This window comes from Mobula hypostoma, chromosome 6, assembly GCF_963921235.1.
Source record: "Mobula hypostoma chromosome 6, sMobHyp1.1, whole genome shotgun sequence".
In the NCBI taxonomy this organism is placed as follows: Eukaryota; Metazoa; Chordata; class Chondrichthyes; order Myliobatiformes; family Myliobatidae; genus Mobula; species Mobula hypostoma.
Window position 1 is genome coordinate 182,071,129 of NC_086102.1, and position 15,216 is coordinate 182,086,344.

The 15,216-nt window shown below is 45.1% G+C and overlaps 1 protein-coding gene across 2 annotated transcripts in view; it reads left to right on the forward strand.

Moving 5' to 3' along the window:
• Positions 1-15,216, forward strand: part of cers6 (ceramide synthase 6) — a 327,420-nt gene that overhangs the window by 192,511 nt on the left and 119,693 nt on the right. Inside the window, exon 1 of one of the 2 annotated variants that reach the window (XM_063052362.1) lies at positions 9,544-9,897. The exons of the other annotated variant lie outside the window; for it this stretch is intronic. Coding sequence (XP_062908432.1) covers positions 9,643-9,897 — 255 coding nt within the window. The 5' untranslated portion in view covers positions 9,544-9,642. Of the gene's footprint in view, positions 1-9,543; positions 9,898-15,216 lie in introns of those variants that run through there. 2 annotated transcript variants of the gene reach the window in all.

Genomic DNA, 15,216 nt, shown 5'->3' on the forward strand with positions numbered 1-15,216 from the left:
ACGGAGAGCTGAGGAAGCAGCAGAGCTTGCCAGATTCCAAGTGCATCAACTTGTCCAGGAGGTCCTTCAGCATTACATCAGCTACCAGGGAGCTGTGGCAGGCACAACCAGGAAACCTTGAAGTTGGGGCCGATATAGACATTGGGACCTGTAGAGATGGAGGGAGGGTTGGGGGTCATAAAAAAGCTCAAGCACCCTCTGCATGTAGATTGGTGGATAGACAGGAGACATGACAAAATGAACCTCCAATGCCAAACTCAAGGCCTACTCTGAGAGACAGGACTGTACAATACACTGTGCTCTGCTCAATGCTCACCGGTAACATCATGCATGGTTTTAGATCTTGTACGGTTTGGAAGGTGAGATCGATGGTTAGGTATAGGAACAAAAATTAATTGGCTACAAGGCATCATAAAAAGAGCCTTATTACTAGAGAAACTAGCTTCAAATACTCTGCTTCTGAAATTATTCTTTATATTTTACTTCAGCCAGTTATTTTATTTTGCAAAATAACTGCAGCTGTTCAAGATCTATTTGATACTTCTGTCAACACAGTAAAAGAAGTTATTTTCTAAGTGCACAACAGTTGTTGCCTAGCAACAGAATGTCAAACTGGCACAGGTGATTTGGTAAAAATAACAACGAATGAATTGCAACCAAAATGTAAGTTTATTTATCCTGCAAAATGTAATTTACAAAAGAAAATATTTTTTAAAATTTAATTATTAAGTCATCTCATTTATTTTGGTGCTGACATTGTTTTGCTAAACTCACAGCGGGCTGTTCCCCTCTAGCATAACTCTCTGAAATTTGATTTTATCTAAAAATAAAATATTTTTATTCAGGAATCTGTGAGGCTTTATAAAGCACTGGAGAAGCCTCATTTGGAGTATTGTGAGCAGTTTTGGGCCCCTCATCAAAGAAAAGATATGCTGATATTTGAAAGGGTTCAAAAGAAGGTTCACAGAAATGATTCTGACATTGAAAGGCTTGTCACATGAGAAATGTTTGATGGCTCTGGGCCGCTACTCACTGGAATTCAGAAGCTGAAGGGTGACCTCATTGAAACCTTTTTTCTAGTTTAAACTAGATTTGCAGGGGGGTGTGGGAACCGAAGTGAGGAAGCAGAGGATGGAGCAGTTGGTGCACAAGTAGTGACACCTTGTAGTGAGTTTGTGAGGAACGATAGGCAGATGATAGAGCAAAGAAGCACTCAGCCAGACGGCTTGAGATGTGTCTATTTTAATGCAAGGAGTATCATTAACAAGGCGGATGAACTTAGAGCGTGGATCAATATGTGGAACTACGATGTTGTGGCCATTACAGAGACTTGAATGACTCAGGGGCAGGAATGGCTGCGGAATGTGCTGGGCTTTAGATGTTTCGAAAAGGACAAGGAGGGAGGCAATAGAGGTGGGGGGAGTGGCACTGCTAATCAGGGATAGTATCGCGGCTGCAGAAAAGGAGGAAGTTATGGAGGAATTGTCTACTGAGTCATTGTGGGTGGAAGTCAGAAACAGGAAGGGGCAATAACTGCGCTGGGTGTTTTTCATAGACCCCCCCCCCCCAATACTAAGTGCGCAGTGAGAGATACTGTAGCAGGTCAATAGTTCACAGCCTTTAATGCGAAAAGGGAAGTTAAAGGGAAAATAAAACAATAAATGCTAGGCCAAACAGGACCATTAACTAAAACTCTCAAATAGACAACGAGGGCTACACTGCGGCTGAAAAGAACATCTAAACATTAAACGAATACCGCTAGTCTTCAGAGTCAGGTGACTCGGCAATCCAATTTCTCAGGGAAGGACAAATGCAAACAGGCAGCGAAGCATTGCTGTGCCATGTCCAAGTGTACAATGACAAGTATGGAGTTAAATACTATCACGATTAAATAATAATTAGCTAACACGTGCATATTCACAAGCACAATTGCCGTACCTACTGCACTGGTTGTGACAGGGCCCCCTTCTCTAAGCGCAGCCCCTGAGGCACCACAGACCTGAGCCCGCTGGAATCCGGAATCAGCGACTTGTCCAAGATGTCCTCCGCTGGGATCCAAGTACGTTCTTCTGAGCTATACCCTTCCCAGTCCACAAGTTACTTGACTTTACCATGTACACGGCAAGATGCCAGGAGGCACCACACAGTATAGACAAGGGAACGAACCATCTACCAGACGGGGAGGAGGAGGAGGTAGGGTGACTGGGGCCAGGGAAGAGGTAGTAACCGGCTTGAGCTGGGAAACATGGAATATTGGTTGGATCTTCAGTGATGCTGGCAGATGCAATCTATAGGACACTTTGTTGACAGCTTTTTCCACTACAAACAGTCCCACATAGCACGGTGCCAATTTCTAGTTCTCCACTTTCAGCGGAAGATCCCTTGATGCCAACCAGACCTCCTCTCCTGGCTCCTGTCAACAGAGCCGATCTGCCTGCCGGGAATGCTGTTTCTGGGCACGCAGCAGAGAAGCCCTGGCTCGTCTCCAGCTGCGCTTGTAGCGCTGGATCAGCTGTTCGGCAGCAGGAACTCCTACGTCAACCTCCTGATCAGGGAAGTGCGGGGGCTGGAATCCCTTCTGGCATTCAAAGGGAGACATACCAGTGGAAGATGTTTGGAGGTTATTGTGGGTGATCTCTGCCCAAACCAATTGGGAGCTCCAGGATGTGGGGTTGGAATAGGCAAGACAGTGCAGGGTGGTCTCCAACTCCTGGTTCACTCAGTCTGGTCATTAGATTGGGGGTGGAAGCCAGACGAGAGGCTGGCCGTGACTCCTACAACACAGCAGAAAGCCCTCTAAAAGTGGGAAGTGAACTGTGGTCCACGATCAGACACTATGACTTGAGGAAAGCCATAGAGCCTGAACTTATATTGAACCATGAGTGTGGCAGTCTCACGAGCCGATGGGAGCTTGGGGAGGGCAATGAAGTGGACAGCCTTCGAAAATCGATCCACAATGACCAAAATGGTGGTGTTTCCGTTCGACGGGGGACAGACCAGTGATGAAATCTACTGAGAGGTGGGACCAGGGATGGTGGGTACAGACAGTGGACATAATAGACCCGCAGGATGCTTGTGTGATGTCTTGTTCTGAGCACTGGTGGGACAGGCAGATACAAAGTCATGGACATAGATGGCCATAGATAGCCACCAAAATTGTCTCTTTATAAACTCCTGAGTCCGTTGAATTTCCGGATTTCCAGCCAGACGGGAGGAGTATCCCCATTCCAACACTTTGGAACACACCGCAGCAGGGACAAACAGCCGGTTGGGAGGAACCCCATCCGGGCCTGGATCTGATTGTTGGGTGGCCCTCACCTCTGTCTCTATTCCCCAGATCACCGGAGCAGAAATACACGAGCGAGGAAGAATGGATCAACATTGTCCTCAGATCCGTCGAACTGCCAGGAGAGAGCGTCAGCCTTTGTATTCTTGCTGCCGGGACGATAAGTGAGGATGAAATTAAACCGTGTGAAGAAGAGAGCCCACCATGCTTGACGTGAGTTGAGTCTCTTGGCATCCTGAATACAGGAGAGGTTCTTGTGATCTGTCCAGACCAAGAATGGATGCTCTGCCCCCTCCAGCCAGTGTCGCCATTTCTCCAGGACCTCCGTGACAGCCAGAAGCTCCTGGTTTCCAACGTCGTAATACCTCTCGGCCAGAGTCAAACGACGATAAAGAAAGGCACAAGGGTGCAGCCGGCTCTCCGCAGACAAGCGCTGAGAGAGGACAGCTCCAATGTCTACATCAGATACATCCACCTCGACAATGAATGGCTGAGATGGGTCTGGGTGTTGCAGCAGCGGGGCAGTGGTGAAACGTCGCTTTAGCTCGGAAAAGGCTTGGTCAGCATCGTCCGTCCAATGGAATCTTGTCGAGGCCTTCTTGTTGAGTACATTAATTGCAGCCACAATAGAGCTGAAATTCCCAATGAAGCGGTGATAAAAGTTCACAAACCCAATGAAGCGCCGTACCTGTTTGACTGTAGACGGTTTGGGCCACTCTGCAACTGCCTGAACTTTACTAGGGTCCATTTGAACACTGGATGGGGTAAGTATATAGCCCGAAAACGACATCTGGTCTTTATGGAAATCACATTTCTCAGGCTTGGCATACAGGTTACTTTCAAGAAAGCGTCTGAGTACTCTCCGGACATGCTGGACATGCTCCTGATGAGAGTGGGAATAGATAAGGATGTCATCTAAATACACAAACACCAACCGGTTCAACATGTCCCTGAGCACATTGTTAACTAAGGCCTGGAATACAGTTGGTCAGACCAAAAGGCATCACCAGGTACTCATAGTGGCCATTAGAGGTGCTGAAAGGTGTTTCCACTCGTCCCCTTCTCTTATGTGGATCAGATTGTAAGCATTGTGCGGATCACTATTGGAAAACATTGTTGCTCCCTGGAGATGTTCAAAGGGAAGAGGGTAGTGGTTCTTCACAGTGATGTTGTTCAGGGACTGATAATCGATGCAGGGATGGAGCTTGCCATCTTTCTTGCTCACGAGAAAGAAGCCCGCTCCTGCCAGCGAGGTTGACGGACAGATAAACCGCATGCTCAATGTCTCCTTAATGTACTCCTCCATGGCCACCGTTTCAGGATGAGAGAGGGAAAAGAGCCGGCCCCAGGGAGGAATAGTGCCAGGTAGGAGGTCTATGGCACAGTTGTATGGCCGGTGTGGGGGCAGGGAGGTGGCCTTTCCTTTACTGAAAACCTCAAGGAAATCAGCATATTCAGCCGGAATCCCAGACAGGTCCACATCCTGAGCTGACACAGGAGGGGTTTCATGGAATGGAGCTTGAGCCGGACCCAGACAGGTAGACAGGCATGCCAGTTCCCACTCTTGGAGTACCTTCAGAGACCAATCAATCCGTGGGTTATGGCGGGATAACCGGGGAGACCAAGTACCAGTGGCAGTTCAAGTGAATTAACCAGATAGAAAGATATTTCTTCATGATGGTTGCCTCCGAGCACCAGTTGGAGGGGTTGGGTGGAAAGGTGGATCTGGCTGGTTCCCAGAGGTCAGCCATTCAGTGCCTTGACGTTGATCTTTTCCCTTAATTCCTGAGTTGGAACTCCCCATCTTTGAGCAAGAGAGATGTCCATAATATTCCCGGCTGCACCAGAGTCAGTAAGCGCTTTAAGTTCATGGGTCTGAGACCTCCATGACAAGGAAGCTGCGAGCATTACAGAATTACGGGAAGCTGACTGAAGAGAGAGCCAGCCCGTCAGGATTTCCCTCCCTGCTAATGGGCATTATCTCGTACTGGACGCTTGGAACATGCCGCCCGGAAGTGTCCTGGATCACCACAGTAGAGGCAGGAACCTGTTCTCCAGCACGGCACTCATTCCTCCTGAGGCAGGCGCATGTACCCCACTTGTATAGGCTCCTCCACGGGCTGGGTGCTGGGTGGTGATGGGGGGGGAGAGGGCGAGGAAAGATGGTGATCAGGAAGTTTGAAACATTCTTTCCCTGCGCCACTCAATACTCAGTCGTCAACTGGAATAGCCAGATTAATCAGGTCATCCAGACTATCCTGCTCATCCCGGACAGCGATCTCTTGCCGGACCCCCGCATTCAGTCCACGCTAGAAGGCAGTGATGAGAGATCTCTCATTTCATCTCATCTCTACTGCAAGGGTACGGAATTTAACTGCATAAGCTCTCACCGTTCCTCTGCCTTGGCGCAGGTCCAAGAGTTGGTGGGCAGCCTCCTGACCCCGTACTGAAAGATCAAAAACCCTTCCGGAGGGTTGTCAGAGGCTACAGTGGGACATCAATAGGATGCAGAACTGGGCTGAGAAGTGGCAGATGGAGTTCAACCCAGATCAGTGTGAAGGGTTTCATCCTGGTAGGTCAACCTTGAAGACAGAATATAATATTATTAGTAAGACTTCTGGCAGTGTGCAGGTTCAACAAGATCTTGGGGTCTGTGTCCATAGGACACTCAAAGCTGCTGCGCAGGTTGACAGTGTTGTCTTCATCAACCATGGGATTGAGTTCACGAGCTGTGAGGTAATGTTACAGCTATGTAAGACCTTAGTCAGACCCCACTTGGAGTACTGTGTTGATTTCTGGTCACCTCAGTACAGGAAGGATGTGGATACTATAGAGAGAGTGCAGAGGAGATTTACAAGGGTGTTGCCTAGATTGGAGAGCATGCCTTATGAGAATAGTTTGAGTGAACTTGGCCTTTTCTCTTTCGAGCGACAGAGGATGAGAGGTGATTTGATAGAGGTGTATAAGATGATGAGAGGTATTGATAATGTGGATAGCCAGAGGATTTTCCTCAGGGCTGAAATGGCTAACAAGAGGGGGCATAGTTTTAAGGTGCTTGAAATTAGGTACAAGGGGGATGTCAGAGGTAGGTTTTCCTCACAGAGAGTGGTGGGTGCGTGGAATGCACTGCCAGTGATGGTGGTGAAGGCAGATACAATAGGATCTTTAAAGAGACTCTTTAAAGATAGGTACATGGAGTCTAGAAAATTAGAGGTCTTTGCGGTAGGGTAATTCTAGGTAGGTTCTAGAGTAGGTTACATGGTCGGCATAACATTGTGGGCCGAAGGGCCTGTAATGTGCTGTAGATTTCTATGTTCTATATTCTAAACTTATTAAGTACTGAAAGGCCTTGATAGACTGGATGTAGAAAGGATGTTTCCTATGGTGGAAGAGTATAAGGCCAGAGGACACAGCCTCACAGGAGACAGCCATGAGAGCACGGAGGAACATCTGGAGTAGCTTCTGAAATGCCCGGTTCGCTGCCGCTGCTACTGTGCGATAGAGAATCTCCGGAGGGAAGGCCCCAAAATCCTCGGCTTTGTCTGCTGCTGGCAGCCGGGGCTGGGGTCGAAGCGTTTGGCAGAGATGGTGCTCAGTACTCGGTGTCGGAGGGCTGGTCGGAGGCTCGAAGTTTTCGGATGACTCAGAGTCGGACTGTAGTCGGGTATGGCAGGGAGAGTTTTCTTCCTTCTCCTGTCTGCATGAGATGTAGGACTTTCGAGAGACTTTGAACTCTTTACCGTGCCCATGCCCGTTCTTCATCAAGTTACGGTATTGCTTGCACTGTTGTAACTATATGTTATAATTATGTGGTTTTTGTCAGTTTTTCAGTCTTGGTCTGTCCTGTGTTTCTGTGATATCACACCGGAGGAATATTGTATCATTTCTTAATGTATGCATTACTAAATGACAATAAAAGAGGACTGCATGTCCTCATAATCTAAATCTAATCTAAGTCTAAAATAGAGGGGTATTCTTTTAGAATGGAGATGAGGAGGAATTCCTTTGGTCAGATAGTGGTGATTCTGTGGATTCATTGCCACAGGCAGCTGTGGAGAGCAAGTCAGTGGGCATATTTAAGGCAGAAGTTGATAGATTTTTGATTAGTCAGGGCATGAAGGGATACAGGGAGAAGGCAGGAGATTGAGGCTGAGAGGGAAAATGGATCAGCCATGATGAAATAACAGAACGGACTCAATGGGCCAAAAGGCCTAATTTTGCTCCTGTATCTTACGGCTCTATAATGAATAGTAAACATTCAGAAATTTGCAACTCCAAAATTATACATTCAGAATCATGGAGAGCATTATATGTACTTAAAGGTACACATCCTTTAGCACAGTTTCTCAGATTCAAATTTCCCTAACGGATGAGAGAAGGTAGTATAGATAAGAAGGAAAATTCCATGAAGTCTTCAGCTATTATACCCAGTTTCAATATCAAGCAGCCCAGTCCAGCTCCCCTGCTAATTTTGACCCTGCAACCTGCCAGGTTGCACAGGCACATTAACATCTCACTGTTCTTATTTACTTAATTTGATTCCTTGCAGTGTGCAATTATTTGTAAATCTCTGGGACTTTCAGTGTGAATGATTGGTGCTACATAGCTGCAAATTCTTTATAAACTATTTTCTGAGGAAATAATGGTTAAGATATTTCAAGGAGTCCTTAGTCATAGGTAGGAGCATTTAATATAACGCGAATCTGACATTTCATAATCAAATCGCACACAAGCTTCAGAATACCAATGTTAAAATGTTATTGTTAGAAGCAATCTTCCTCAACATTCATTGACCTTGTTGATAATGCATCTTTTGGATGTGTTGCACAATGACTGATTTCTGATGAATTGCTAGTTTTCATGGTGTGAAAATGGAGAGCACTTGTAAACTGTTCTTCATATTACACTTATTACAGTTACTTGCCAGCAATATTGTAAGGAAGAATCTTTCAGTCAAATATTTTCCAAGCATTCACTTCCTTTCTTTCTTTCTGTGATCTGTTTCAATGATCACCAGGCAATAACCTCAACAATTCACAAACTTGCACAGTGATACGACCATAAGCCCATAAGACACAGGAGCGGAATTAGGCAATTTGGCCCATCAAGTCTGCTGTAATATTTCATCATAGCTGTTCCATTCCCCTCTCGGTCCCAATCTCTCGCCTGCACCCCATATTCTTGACTAATCAAGAATCTATCAACCTCTGCCTTAAATATATCCAATGACTGGGCCTCCATATCTACTTGTGGCAAAATGATTCCATGGATTCACCATTCTCTGGATAAAGAAATTCCCCACATCTCCATTCCAAATGGACATCCCTCTATTCTGAGGCTCTGGTCTTAGACTCCTCCACCATAGGAAACATCCTCTCTATCAAGGCCTTTCAAGTGAGGCCTCACCAGTGCCTTATAAAGCTTCAGCATCACATTCTTGCTTTGTATTCTAGTCAATATAATTATGTGTTATTTTTCATAAGCTATATAATTACAGTGGTTGTCGAAGATGAAACAATTCCTCATGTCACATTGTCACACATACATTCTAGCAGGACAGATGAAGTAAGATTTCAGAAATGGGAAAAGGTTTATCCTTGTCCTTAACTCAGGAATGATATTGCATGTTCTTGGATAGTTCAACTAACATGGGTCAAAGTTCAGAGATGGAGGGCAGGGGTGTGAGGTGTGAAGTTTATGATTATTAGTAATAATCCTATAAACCAAATGAAGCACCAGACATGTCTGAGACAAAATACTTTAATCCAATTAACCCCTTTAGTGCTGCAAAAAGGAGCAAAGAACTTTTAGCTTCCAAAACACAGTTCCGTTTTCTTGTGAAGGATTTTATAAAACATGCTTCTAGCCAGAAAATAATTTGAAATGAAAGAGCAGATTAGCGACTCAGGTTGGCAGCTTGTCTTTAGGGTTATTGGCAGAGCCTGAAGGTCACAAATATTTTGTCACCCAGTGGGGTGACATCATCAGTGTGCAATTGAGTGTTGTTTCTGTCGAGTGCTTGCGTTTATTTTGGTCTGACTTGTTCTGATTGGTTGGCTGTCACGCTGGCCAATAGACGCTGCTGGGTCCCAGCCAACTGGATAGTCTCCCAGCAGAGGCTAGCGGCCAGCGTGACAGCCAACCGATCAGAACCCAGAGTCAGACCAATATAAACTCTCAATTGTGCTCTGATGATGTCACCTCGACTGGTGACGAAACATTTCTGACCACCTCCAGGCTCAGGGAACAGCCCTACAAATAAGGAAAGAATTACTTTAACTCTCTGGTGTTGGTTCGTTAAGTATATCACGTTATTTCAAATGACCCACAGAAATCTAAAGTTGCAGATATAATGCATGGCCCCTGCTGAGTTTATTTACAGAGATACAGTGCGGAACAGGCCCTGCTGGGCCTTTGAGCCACGACACCTAGCAACCCCTGACTTAGCACGAGCTAACCACGGGATCAGTTACAATGACCAATTAACCTCCCAACCAGTACGTCCTTGGACTGTGAGAGGAAACTGGAGCTCCCAGAAGAAACCCATGCGGTCACAGGGAGAACGTAAAAATTCCTTCCAGACGGCGGCGGGGATTGAACGCGAGTCGCTGGTATTGTACAGCATTGTGCTGACCACTACGCTACCGTGTCGTATCTGAACTAGTGAAATTGTGTGTGTGTATGTGTGTGTGTGTGTGTGTGTGTGTGTGTGCGCACGCGCGCGCGCGTGTGTGCATGTGTTTCTGTGCATGTTAGTCAAGGACAGTCATGTACTCATAGAATTATACAGTAAGGAAATAGGCTGCTTAGCTGACTTGAGTCCACGCTGGCCATAAAACACCCATTTACAACTATCCTACACTACTTCCACTTTGCTGTTGTCACAGGGAGTGAACAATCTTATCCTGGATTTTGGTAACACACACAAAATGCTGGAGGAACTCAGCAGGTCTGGCTGTATCTATGGAAATGAATGAACATTTTGATGTTTTGGGCCAAGACCCTTCATCGGGAGTGGAAAGGAAAGAGGAAGAAGACAGAATAGAGAAGTAAGAAGAGGGGAAGGTTTAGAAACTAGAAGGTGATAGGTGAAACCAGGTGAGAGAGGGTGTATTCTGCATTTCCAGCATCTGCAGAATTTCTGGTGTCCTGGATTTTGGTCTTTGTTTTCTGAATCTCATGAATAATTCACATTCATAGCATTCTTTAGCAGTTTACTTCTATACAGTTATGGAAAAAGATCAAATCAATGTATGCATGAAACATTGTCCTGTTTTCTGTGATATCACTCTGGAGAAACATTGTATCATTTCTTAATGCATGTATGCATTTCTGAATGACAATAAAAGAGGACTAATCTAAAAAAAACAAAAATTAATCCACCTCATATTTTCTTGAAGAGCTCTTATCTAGGCACAAACTTTTCAATTCTGGGACATTGAATTTGATGCTTCAGTGATGCTTCTTACGAATATATAACTCAAATAGGCTTACAAAGCCGTTGAAGAAACAGTTGAATGGGCAAGAAAGGCAAAGCAACATTAATGAAATGGGCTGGAAGACTAGTGAATTGGCAAACTTTGATGAACTTCTATAGATGTGTAGTGGAGAATATAATGACAGGTTGCAACACAGCTTGGTATGGAAACAGCAATGCCTTTGAACGGAAAACCCTACAGAAAGTAGTGGATGCGGCCCAGTCTATCACAAGCAATGCTCTCCAAACCCTTGAGCACACTTACATGAAACATTGTCACAGAAAAGCAAAATTCATCATCAGGGCCCCATGGTCTCTTCTCATTGCTACCATCAGGAAGGAGGTACAGGCGCCTCACACCATCAACTTCAGGAACAGTTATTACCCCTCAACCATCAGGCTCTTGTACCACAGGGGAGGTATTCACTCAACCTCACTTGTCCCATCGTTGAAATGTTCTCACTTTTCAAGCAGTCTTCATTTCAGGCTCTTGATATTTATTGCCTATTTATTTATACAGTATTTCTGTTTATTCATTTTTTACACTTGCACAGTTTGTTGTCTTCTGCATTCTGGTTGATCACCCTAGCTGGGTGGGCTTTCATTGATTATGTTATAGTTGCAATTCTACAGATTTGTTGAGTATGCCAACAAGAAAATGAACCTCAGGGCTGTATATGATGATAAGTATGTACTTCAATAATAAAACCTACTTTGAACTTTGTATTGTTTGACCAGATGGCACAGGAAATTTTGGGATTATGAAGTGGAGAGAATGGTAGGGGAAATAGGCAATGTTAATACCAGAGTCTTGGCTCAAGATGATCATAAGAGATTCATGGTTTTTCATGGGATTAGAAGGCAAGGATATGAATCTTCAAATCAACTTGCTGAAGCAGATTTAATGCTGGTGACACAGTTGCCAGGAGGAAAGTGATTACATCAGCTGTTGAGATCCCAATCCAAAAGCACTTAACACTTGATGGTGTGAAAGTGACAAACACTTTAGATGGTGCAGCAGGGTAACAAATAACAACACAAACAATCCAGTTGAATTTTATAAAACAAAGAGGCGTCTGCAGCTTCCATTTGATGTTCTTTATTCGTCAGGTTGTAGTGTGAAGCCTGCAAGCCACTATTGAATCCACAACAGGTCCCAAATCAGTGTAGACTGCTGTCAAACTCGGCTGCTTTATCACCTCAATACTTCTCGTAATTTTTAATCCTATCCCATGCCAGAAGTGGAACTAAAGGGCAAATAAGAAGTCCAATCAACCTGTGCTGCCGCTACTTCAGAACCAAGAACACCCAACTGCAGTCTTCCCGCTTCCATATTCACTTCATTAGCTATTGAAAAATCTGAACCGGAGTCTGGTTTAACACCATCGGCAGGTGTCGTGAAATTTGTTGTTACCTGACAGCAGTACATTGCAACACATAACAATAAAATCGGTGAATTCCAGTAAGGAGTATATATTAAAAAGTTAAATAAGTCATGCAAAAAGAAAAAAAGAAGGTAATGAAGTAGTGTTCATGGGTTCAATGTCCATTCTGAAATCTGATGGCAGAGGGAAAGAAGCTGTTCCTGAATCATTGTGTTTGTGTCTTCAGGCTCCTGTACCTCCTCCCTGATGGTAGCAATGAGGAGAGGGCCTGTCCTGGGTGATGGGGTCCTTAATGATGGATGCTGCCTTTTTGAGGATGTCTTGGATGCTGGGGAGGCCGGTGACTAAGCTTACAACTCTCTGCAGCTTATTTCGATCCTGTGCAATGCGCCCCCCCCCCCACCCGTACCAGAATGCGATGCAGCCAGTTAGAATGCTCTCCACAGTACACCTGTAGAAATCTGCGATTGTCTTTGGTGATATACCAACTCTCCTCAAATGCCTCTTGAAATATAGCAGCTTTGATATAGGGGCCCAGGATAGATCCTCAGAGACGTTGACACACAGGAACTTAAAGTTGCTTGCCCTTTCCACTCCTGATCCCTCTGTGAGGACTGGTGTGTGCTCCCTCATCTTACCCTTTCTGAAGTCCACAATCAGTTCTTTGGTTTTACTGACATTGAGTGCAAGGTTGTTGCAGTGACTTTACTCAACTAGGTGATATATCTCGCTCCTGTACGGCTTCTCATTACCATCTGTAATTCTGCCAACAACAGTTGTATCATCTGCAAGTTTATAGAAGGCATTTGAGCTGTGCCTAGCCCCACAGTTATGGTTGTAGAGAGAGTAGAGCAGTGGGCTAAGCACACATCCCCAAGGTGCGCTAGTGTTGATTATCAGTGAGGTGGAGACGTTATTTCTGATCTGCCCTGACTGTGGTCCTCTAGGGAGGAAGTCAAGAGGCCCAGGTTTTGGAGCTTGCTAATTAGAATTGAGGGTATGATTGTGTTGAACACTGAGGTGTAGTCAATAAACAGCAGCCTGATGTAGGTATTACCATTGTGCAGATAATCCAAGGCCACTTGAAGAGCTGATGAAATTGCATGCACTGTAGACCTATTGTGGTGATAGGCAAATTGTAGTGGGTCCAGGCCCTTGCTGAGGCAAGAGTTGATTCCGCAGAGGAAACAGAACCAAAGCAGAAGCGCGTCTTTATTGGTCATAAGGGACTATCTGATAAGAAGAATGATCAAAGTTCAAAGTAAATTTGTTATTAATGTCACCATATACAACACTGAGATTCAATTTCTTGCGGGCATTCTCAATAAATCCGATAACCCACAATAAAATCAACGAAAGACTGCCCCAATGACCTTGCCTGGCAGACAACCAGTGGGCCAAAAACTACAACTGGGAAAATACAAAAAGGCAAAATAATAACAAATAAATAAACAATAGGTATCATGAACATGAGTCCTTGAAAGTGAGTCCGTCGGTTGTGGTCCAATCACAAACAAGAGAAATACTGCAGATGCTGGACATCCCAGCAACACACACAAAATGCTGGAGGAACGCAGCAGGTCAGGAGGTATCGATGGAGAAGAGTACAGTCGATGTTTCAGGCCCTGACCCTTCATCAGGGTTGGAAACAAAGAGGAGGAGTCAGAGTACGTAAGTGGGCGAGGGGGAGAGGAAGAAGAACTACAAGATGATAGGTGGAACTGGGAGGTGGAGGGGTCAAGTAAACTGCTGAGTAGTAGATTGGTGAAAGAGATACAGGGCTGGAGAAGGGGGAATCTGATGTGAGAGGACAGAAGGCCATGGAAGAAAGAAATCAGTGCTCCTGGTGTGGCTTCCAGTATATCAGTAAGACCCGACACAGATTGGGAGACCACTTCACTGAGCGCCTACGCTCTGTCTGCCAGAAAAAGCAGGATCACCCACTGGCCACCCATTTTAATTCCACTTCCCATTCTCATTCATACGTGTCAGTCTATGACCTCCTCTATTGCCGTGATGAGGCCACACTCAGGTTGGAGAAGGAACACCTTGTGTTCTGTCTGGGTAGCCTCTAACCCGATAGCATGAACTTTGACTTCTTGAACTTCCGGTAATGCCCCCAGCCTCTTCTTCACCATTCCCCATTCTCGTTTCCCTCTCTCACATATCTCCTTCCCTGCCCATCACCTCCCTCTGGTGCTCCTCCCCCTTTTCTTTCTTCCATGGCCTTCTGTCCTTTCCTATCAGATTCTCCCTTCTCAAGCCCTGTATCTCTTTCATCAATCAACTTCCCAGCTCTTCACTTCATCCCTCCCCCCTTCCCGCTTTCACCTATTACCCTGAGGTTCTTCAACCTCTTCCTCCCAAATTTCTTACTCTGACTCCTCATCTTTTTATCCAGTCCTGCTAAAGTGTCTCGGCCCGTAGATGCTGCCTGACCCGCTGAGTTCCTCTGGCATTTTGTGTGTGTTGCTGTTGGTTGTGGGAACAGTTCGGTGGTAGGGCAAGTGAAGGTGAGTGAAGTTATCCCCACTGATTCAGGAGCCTGATAGTTGAGGGGTGGTAACTGTTCCTGAACCTGTTGGTGTGATTCCTGAGGACCCTTTTGATCATTGTACTTCAGTAGCTATAAACTTGTCTAGAAAACAGTACAGCATACCCAAGTCTTGGAATGTTCTCTCTGCTCTATTTCACCTCCCACATTCGTACATTAAAACCTGTTTTTTTAGCCTAATTTTTGATCATCTGAAACATCTCCTTCTGAACTGTTTGGTAATTAATTTTTCTTTGGGATGTTAAAAGCATTATAATCAAACTAATTGTTGTTTATGGCCTGATTTCTTCATTTTGAAATTTAACCTTTGCCCCGCCTTTCCTACGTGTTGAAATTGCACTTACCCCACCCCACCCCACCCCACATCTTTCTTGTTCCAATGTTCTTGTAGAAAAAAACTTTGTAAAGCTGATTGAAAGCTAAGGAGAACATTGTTTAAACAAAGGCATTAACAGCAGAATGAAAGCACTGGATCTGCTATAAAGAATTGAGACAAAAAAAAATGTTATTATGC